Raw genomic sequence first — 8,310 nt, forward strand, 5'->3', positions numbered from 1 at the left:
ATAGAGCAGAGATTTTGAATTCCTTGATGGTTTAAAAGGTAGAATTTTTGAAGAAATGAATAGAGAGCTCACCAAGACATTCACCAAGGATGAGATGACTATAACTAGGATTGCCCCCTCTAGTTAGTCGAGCTAAATATAAGGTCTTCTTAGATATTAAACATAGAGTGTGGTAGAAGTTTCAGAGTTGGAAAGAGAAGTTGTTATCCCAAGGAGGAAGAGATGTGTTAATAAAGGCAGTGACTCTCTCTCTATATCCACTTATTCTATGAGTTATTTTAAGTTTCATGGTATTCTTTGTAATGAGTTAGAGCAAATGATAGCTAACTTCTACAGGGGACAGAAAAAATAGGAACACAAAACTCAATGGGTCAGTTGGAAGCAAATGTGCAAGCCAAAACATGTTGGTGGTATGGGTTTCAAAGATCTCATATCCTTTAATGATGCTCTTTTGGCTAAACATGAATGGAGAATCATGAATGTAAGGAATACATTACTTCCTAGCATTTTCAGAGCTAAATACTTTCCTAATGGGAATTTCATAGATTCAAGGATTAGGCCACAATCCTTCTTATGTCTAGAGGGGTATTTGGGGGGCGAAAAAATATATGATCCTTGGTTGTAGATGGAGATTAGGCAATGGGCAAACTATCAAGATATAGATTGATTATTGGATTCCTAGTTTTAGAAGCCTACTACATTGTCTATAGGAGGGGGATGTCAGGGGCTTAAATGAGACTGTGGATAGTCTCAAGGATGGGCATACTAAATGGTGGGATGTGGACAAGGTGAGGACTTTGATACATCCATCTGCTCCAAATGAGGTCCTAGGTCCTAAAGATCCTATTCAATTCAAGTGAAAATGAAGACACTCTTACATGGACACCTGAGCATAATGATATGTTTAGTGTAAGGAGTGCTGATGGGCCTTTTAGAGACAAGAAGTTAGAGAGTTCTAATGCTAGGAGATAGAAGACAATATGGAAAGAACTTTGAAAGCATGTAAAGAGAGGCTACCAACAAGACATAACTTACTGAAGATGAGGTGATCAATGATGCCAACTGCCAATTCTGCAAAAATGTAATGGAAGATACGACACATGCACTTTGGTACTGTCTTACACTTGAAAACAATTGGAAACAACACCTTCTTGCACTACAAATATTTGAGTCTAACTATGATTTCGTGGAAGTTGCCAGCCATGTCAAGGAGAAATGTAAAAGAAATGATGTTGAGCTATTCTTTCTTATAGCATGGAGTTGCTGGTATAGAAGGAACCATTTAGTTTATGAGTAGAAGACCTTGACACCTATCATGTAATTAGGCACACTCTTGCTTCAGGATGGAATTATAAAGATATAAGAGGAAGGCCTATCAAGATGATCAAAAGCTACTACAGATGGGAGCCTCCACCTCAAGGGAGTATGAAACTTACTTTTGGTGAGGCTTGCTGAGCAACATAGTGCTAGTGTAGGGATTATTATTAGAGATGATTAAAGATAATTAATAATGACAACTAACAAAAAGGAGAATGCAGTTAATGGTCCTATTGAAGTTGAACTACTAGCAATACTTTGAGGCTTACAGCTAAGTGTTCACTCAAGAATAAAAAGATATGATAGTAGAGAATGATTCTATGATGTTAGTGAAAGAGTTTCAACTCACAACAGATTCTATGTCTCTGTTGAGCCACATTATTAAAGATGTTAGAGAACTGATGCAGAGATTTAATAGCTGTACTATTCAACATGTTGGAAGAATGCAAAATGAAGCTGCTCATAGGCTTACAAGATTTGCTTGGAATGTAATTGACATTAGTGTTTGATGGGAATCTTTCCCTCGTATTATTGCTTAGGTCATTCAAGTTGATAATCAATTATAAGGTTTTTTTTTTTTTTTTTTTTTTTTTTTCCGTCATTGTAAGCTATTCTTTGCAATAAAGCTTTATTTTGTTATAATAAAACAAACTTAGGAAGTAGAATGATAATTTCTCACACAAACTCCAAACTCAATTACTTATCATAAAATTTATTTACAGAGTCAAGTTAGGGTATCTGACAGGACTAGAACTTTGTACACGACATTTATAATTGATAATTCTAATTGTGATCTGGTTACAAATCAACATGAAATGAATTAATAAGTTTGAACTGAGGAATTTGCCCAAGTGAATTGAATTAGGATTGACTTCTATGTCACACAAACTAACTTAACATGATTAGACCCAATTAAACGTCATGAATTGTCCAATCTTATACTACTACAAAACATATGGCGTTGAAATTGAGCGGCCCAATCAATATTGAGAATTTGGGCCTTTTATATAAAACTTCCTTCGAAAGGTCATTCGGAGTATTAAAAAAAGAAAAATTTGACTTTGGACCGTCCAAGTGGAATGTGACGCTCATCCATCTCAGCTTCTATCCAGTTCTCATAATCATCGACCAATAAGACGGCCTGAATGATTACACCACGCGAGCTACCACCACACTCGCACATATCAAAATCCAACGCCGGCATTCCGCCAGAGTCCAATTGATCTCCGTAATCCCGAATATGATCAGAGAAAACGACAGCGTACCACCCACCTGAAAGGTAAATATATCCTAACCCTTTCCACGTGTTTCCATACAAAAGCGAGTAAAGCCTTGTTAATCTCACCCGCGATTGTGCTAATGCTCCTCATAGTCTCACAAAATTCCGAAAGCCAACCCATACAGCCACCTCTATAAGACTTCCGTCCAAAGCTGCTCAAACTGAAGCGCTCTCTCTCTCTCTCTCTCTCTCTCTCTCTCGTTGCTCCAATGGCTTCTTTACTGAGTAGGGAGCAGTACGTGTACATGGCGAAGCTCGCGGAGCAAGCCGAGCGCTACGAGGAAATGGTCCAGTTCATGGAAAACCTTGTGACTGGCTCCAACCAGGTCTCTGAGCTCACTGTGGAGGAGCGCAACCTCCTCTCCGTCGCCTACAAGAACGTGATCGGCTCTCTCCGGGCAGCTTGGCGCATCGTGTCCTCGATCGAGCAGAAGGAAGAGGGCCGCAAGAACGAGGAGCACGTCGTCCTCGTCAAGGACTATCGGTCCAAGATCGAGTCGGAGCTCTCGACCGTCTGCGCTGGGATTCTGAGGCTGCTCGACTCGCATCTGGTGCCGTCGGCTTCCACAGGGGAGTCCAAGGTGTTTTATCTGAAGATGAAGGGCGATTATCATCGCTATATGGCTGAGTTCAAGGTCGGGGATGAGAGGAAAACCGCGGCTGAGGAGACTATGCTGGCTTACAAAGCGGCTCAGGTTTTACTTAATTAATTTATATATCTTATCGAGCTTAAATTGTTTATCGTTGTGTCGCATAGAGCCATCGTAGTGGTTGATTAGATGAATTTATTATTTAGCATATAGAATTTCATATGTTTTTTGAGTTTTTTCTCAACAATTTTTCAAAATAGTATCCAGTTTTTTTAATAAATGTCGAGGTAAGTCCGGTTCTGTTCTGAAGATGTCCGGGTAGTTGTGCATTGAGATTTCAGTATGAGCTTTGCTGTTTTTTCACGTCGGGGTCTCAGGTCCTTGAAATGGTTATGGGGCCCTTTTTCGTTCCAATTAATGACACGTGAGAGGATTTGTTTCTCCATTTGCAAAATTAATAATGAAGATCCCGTTTTTAAATTTGTATATATTTCTAAATGTGTCCCATTTTTTCAGATTTTACAAATGCCAAATAAATATTGAACCCTTATAATTGTAAAATTTTTCAGCTAAACATATAAGGGATTTTGTTTATTGAAGGTGAAATAAGACAACTCATAGTCTCATCATACTTCTGTAGTTAGATATCTGAAAGTCACGGTGGTAGTCCAGTTTTATGAAACAGCAGCTCATTATGTCCATGGCATTATCTACTAGAAGTGAACTGTTAATCCACTTTCCATCAAGTAATAACCAACATTTCAAGCTTGGTTTTGCAAATTAATCAACTGACTTCCTGCATCAATTAATTGACGGATCTACGTTTTCATTCAGTTGTTATTCTGCATAGATCAAAGCCTCTGCATATCTCCATTGATAAGCCAGTTCCTTGCTTTCACTCCAACTTTGTTGAGTGTTCCTCAATTTCTATCTGGTTGGTTGTTCTGTAGGGTGCTGCCTATGCTAGTTAGTTTTTGCTCCCGAGGGAAAGTATACTTTATATTTAGAAAAAAAAGATTTATCTTTGTACTTCATCTTTTGATCGAAAAAGATGGTTATTTATATGGTTATTTATTGGTTTGAAGGATATAGCACTTGCGGATCTTGCTCCGACACACCCTATAAGGCTGGGGCTCGCACTTAACTTCTCTGTCTTTTACTATGAGATCCTAAACTCATCAGAGAAAGCTTGTGGCATGGCAAAGCAGGTTCACTTCTCTTTTCTTTACTACATTTATAGTGGACAAGAACAAAAAATTATATATGTTTTGAAAAGCAGGTACTACATTTATAGTGGACAAGAACAAAAAATTATATATGTTTTGAAAAGCAGAAGAAAATTATAAGCTATATATGGACCAGAATGTATATAAGAGTTTTGTAGATATGATTAGGATTGGAAAGCTAGAGCTTGTGAATTTCTCATGCTCTGCTTCACAATCATGATTATGCCTTTGAGCCATTTTCCTAGTTGTCTTTTTTGTTTTCTATCCAGCTTAATAAATTCATCTGTGCTTGGCTGCTTAGCAAACTTCATTTCCACCTTAGTAATTTGCTGATGGTGCTATGTGCATCGATTTTTTTAGTCAATAAACAAGAGTTTTATTCATGATATAGATAAGGCATAGCTCAAGTATAGAGGACATACACAAGAGTGACATCTAAGCATGAGCATCCAGTGATACAAGAAAATCATGAATATGTAATCCATTAAAATTTATTACAAACAGCCAGTGGACTACGGTATTACAAAAAAAAAATAATTAAGTGTGACTGGAAGTGCAAAATTAATATTCGCAGAGAGAGGACTATTTGAATGAGATTTATTGATAAAATTATTAAAAAAAAAAAAAAAAAGGACGTTGAGATTTAGGATTGATGAGATTAATGTGACTTCAGGACTGGACCACCTTTCCTAAGTAAATCTGTATCCACCTTTCATTCAGTCCTAACGATATGGCCCACTTGTGGATTAGTTTCAGGTATCTGTCCACGATTCCAAAGTGTGATCGAGATGAATTCAGGAAATGGGATCATCATGGTCACCATAGGATCTTTTGTTTTTGTCAGTTCTATTTTCTTGAATTTGGGTTCAAATTAGGATTGGGTTTTATTCAAATTGAGCCTTGGAATAACCTCAAGCACATGAGATGTTCCATGAGTAGGAGACATTGAACTAGATCAAATGGGATATCAGCTTAGAATTGCTACATTAAAAGGCATAGGGAAACACTAGTGGAGTTTCAATCTCAAACAGAGGTGGGTCACAAATTATGGGAACAAGATACACTCATTTGCTAGTGGATGTATGTGCTAAGTTTGGTTGGTCAGTAAGGAATTGGAATGAGGGTTATGCTGGTAATGAAGGGTTGTGGGCTATCATTCTTTTTTAAGTAGGGATGTGGGTTATATCAACAAGGATTTTGGGAGACTTAACATCGTGTGGCAGATCACATGATATCACTGGTTTTATCTGTTTGAGGTATTTCTGGCAGTAAGAAATTAATTGAAGATATAATTTTGGTAACATAAGGATAAAAACTATATCATTCCGGTTTGATAAAGAACTTATGAAAGATCACTTGTTGACTGGCCCCTTTAGTGGTCTAGTTCAAGTTATGGAATGTAGGTCGGTTTTCTAAAATGTCATTTATTATTGTATTGGGGTGTCTCTGTGTTCTATTTAACATGGATGATTAAAATCAGTGAAGGAAAAACCCATAAAAGTAAATGTATTGATTCTGTGTGTCATGTTCTGGCACATTTAGTATAAGTTTTTGAACTTGCCTACTTTTATCTAATAGAACTCCTTAGAAGAAGAGCTGAAGTCTATAATGAATCCCTCAGTTGCTCTGGAAACAGCAACCAAGTGAAGGTGCAAATAAATTTATGATCTGATTATTCAACCAACCCCACCCCCAACACCACCCCAAAACAACAATGACAAAAAAAAAAAAAAAAAAAAACGACAAAGAATCAAAAAGAGTTGAAAAAAAAATAGCTGCATTATGTTGGTCTACGAAAGATATGGATGCACCCTTGTTATTAGGTACTTTCGTATGTTATTAAGTTGAAAGTTATACTATAGGCTGATGTAGTGATTATCTGTTTTAGTTGACCTTTTTGTACTGACTGGATTTTTGAATCTCTTCTTTGTCCATAGGCCTTTGAGGAAGCTATTGCTGAGCTGGACACATTAGGCGAGGACTCCTACAAGGATAGCACTCTCATCATGCAATTGCTGAGGGACAACCTTACACTTTGGACTTCAGATATGCAGGTGAGCGCAACTTGAAGTTAGATGAGACTTTGGTCATTCTGACAAAACCCTTGAACATTTTTTATAGCGTTTAGAAGCACAAATCAGGCCTGTGAAGAGATACAGAATAAATAATTATGGAGCATCACCAGAACATGCCTCTGGAAATTTAGAAAAAAACATCCTGATCATGTTTGCAAAATATTGTTTAAATGCAATGGAAGAACATGATAGTCTTACTAAAGGTCCTTTGTACAACAAAACTGAATGGTTTCAATCTCCGGTGTCCTTGGGATATCCTTTTGAGTTTGCAGTAACAGTAATTTCAAATTTGGTGTGGTGCTGTTTGCCCAAAATTGCTAGTCAGTCAGAGCATTGATGTGCCAGAGCCAATGGTGGCTCAAATTCAATTGGGTTAATCCAGGTTCCTTAATGCGTGTGAAGGATAATCAATTAGGCAGTTTAGAGAAGAGGAGAACAAACCGTTGGATTCCACCTGCCCACATTCAGATCCTTGTTATGGAAACTACTGCTAGAAAATTTCAATGACATTACTTTCGTTGTAAATATGTGTGAATTAAACATGCTGGAAAAAAATGAAAGAAAAAAAAACAATTGATAGTAAAAAATAAATAAATTGAGTAAGCCAATTCTGAAACTGGAATTGCTGAATCAAAAAAAAGTTAAGCAGCCAGGCCAACCGGAGAAGTCAAGGAGTAAATTCACCGGGTATGGATCTTTTTTACTCTCCCATCAGTATGGCCTTCTTGCTGTTATGCAGCTTCAGGCTTTAGCCGTCAGACATGTGCACCTTCTCGCTTGGTTGTTCTCATATATGCCCATGCTCTTTTCCCCTTCTTTCTCAACTCCTGTTCTACATTTTTATACATCTCCTTTACCTCATGACCCAATTTCATCCTGTCTAGCTAATATATCATCATTCACACTGTCCTGGCTATGTTTTGCTATTGGCCTCATGGTGTCATCAGCCAAGGCAGGGGCATTACCTTGCTTTAGAATTTAAAGCTTTTAATTGGTCTGACTGGTGAATCCCTCTGATCCTTGAGTGTTCTGTCAAGTTAGGATGGTTACTGTGTCTAAACCAATATAGTGTAAACAGGTGCAAAACAGCATTTACTTCATTTTAACATCCTAGCTCATGAAGCTCAATAATCTTCCTCATGGTGGACTCCAAGATATGAATTTTGCTAAACTGCTACACTTTTTGGGGTTCATGCAGGAGCAGATCGATGAAGCATAAGCAATGGAATATTGTGCTCCTCAAGGGAGGTGGGCTTGAATGTCATAAATTATCTGTAATCTGTGTAATGCTGATCAACTGCGTCTTCATATGCACACCATGTACTAATCATAAGTTGTTGTCTATCTTGTTTAATTGTTTTTATTTTTTTTATTTTTATTTTTGTAATTTTATGGCTTAAACTGACTCATGATAGTTATTTTACGCTTGTTCTACTTTCATTTTCTTAGTGATAGCAAATGTCTCTAGTTGTATCAACTTGAGGTGTGTGATTGACTTTATGGAAGTTAACTTCTGATACCAAGTTAAAAGATTTCCATTGCCCATACTAAAATTGTCTGTAAGAGATAGTTCTAAAATATGTTTCTTTACTCAAATGGTGATACTTGTTTCCTGTAAAGCTGGTGTATCCTACCTGAAAACAACTTAAGGGGTTTTATTGGGCTTATTTTTACCACCTTGGGCTGGGCGTACTGAAATGGATATCGTCGTCACTGGGTTAAAGTTTATTTCTAGGATCCAAGACCTCATGCTGAGTATTGCAATTCAGGTATCATCCTGAAGTCTCTGTGCCGTATTCTAGTATTGAGGTACCTGACACAAG

At 37.4% G+C, this 8,310-nt stretch overlaps 1 protein-coding gene across 2 annotated transcripts; it reads left to right on the top strand.

The window, feature by feature from the left end:
* Window positions 1–2,741: 2,741 nt before the first annotated feature.
* Window positions 2,742–8,034, top strand: LOC122308528 (14-3-3-like protein GF14 kappa). Of its 2 annotated transcripts, none has more exons than XM_043121909.1 (4): window positions 2,742–3,291; window positions 4,272–4,394; window positions 6,350–6,466; window positions 7,692–8,034. In XM_043121909.1, the coding sequence occupies exons 1-4, from the start codon at window positions 2,806–2,808 to the stop codon at window positions 7,704–7,706; spliced, it is 741 nt and encodes a 246-aa protein (XP_042977843.1). In that variant the 5' UTR covers window positions 2,742–2,805; the 3' UTR covers window positions 7,707–8,034. The 2 variants fall into 2 exon arrangements, with proteins under 2 accessions (XP_042977843.1, XP_042977834.1); XM_043121900.1 differs by having other exon boundaries at window positions 2,745–3,291; window positions 7,686–8,034.
* Window positions 8,035–8,310: the final 276 nt, after the last annotated feature.

The sequence above is a fragment of the Carya illinoinensis genome, chromosome 1 (genome assembly GCF_018687715.1).
Source record: "Carya illinoinensis cultivar Pawnee chromosome 1, C.illinoinensisPawnee_v1, whole genome shotgun sequence".
Classification (NCBI taxonomy): Eukaryota; Viridiplantae; Streptophyta; class Magnoliopsida; order Fagales; family Juglandaceae; genus Carya; species Carya illinoinensis.

What these genes read in the sequence shown, in the direction of transcription:
- LOC122308528 (XM_043121900.1), top strand. Translation starts at nt 2,806, where the DNA reads ATGGCTTCTTTACTGAGTAGGGAGCAGTACGTGTACATGGCGAAGCTC. An exon ending in CTTGTGGCATGGCAAAGCAG is followed by an intron (nt 4,395 to 6,349) that starts GTTCACTTCTCT and finishes CTTTGTCCATAG; the next exon opens with GCCTTTGAGGAAGCTATTGC. An exon ending in TTTGGACTTCAGATATGCAG is followed by an intron (nt 6,467 to 7,685) that starts GTGAGCGCAACT and finishes GGGTTCATGCAG; the next exon opens with GAGCAGATCGATGAAGCATA.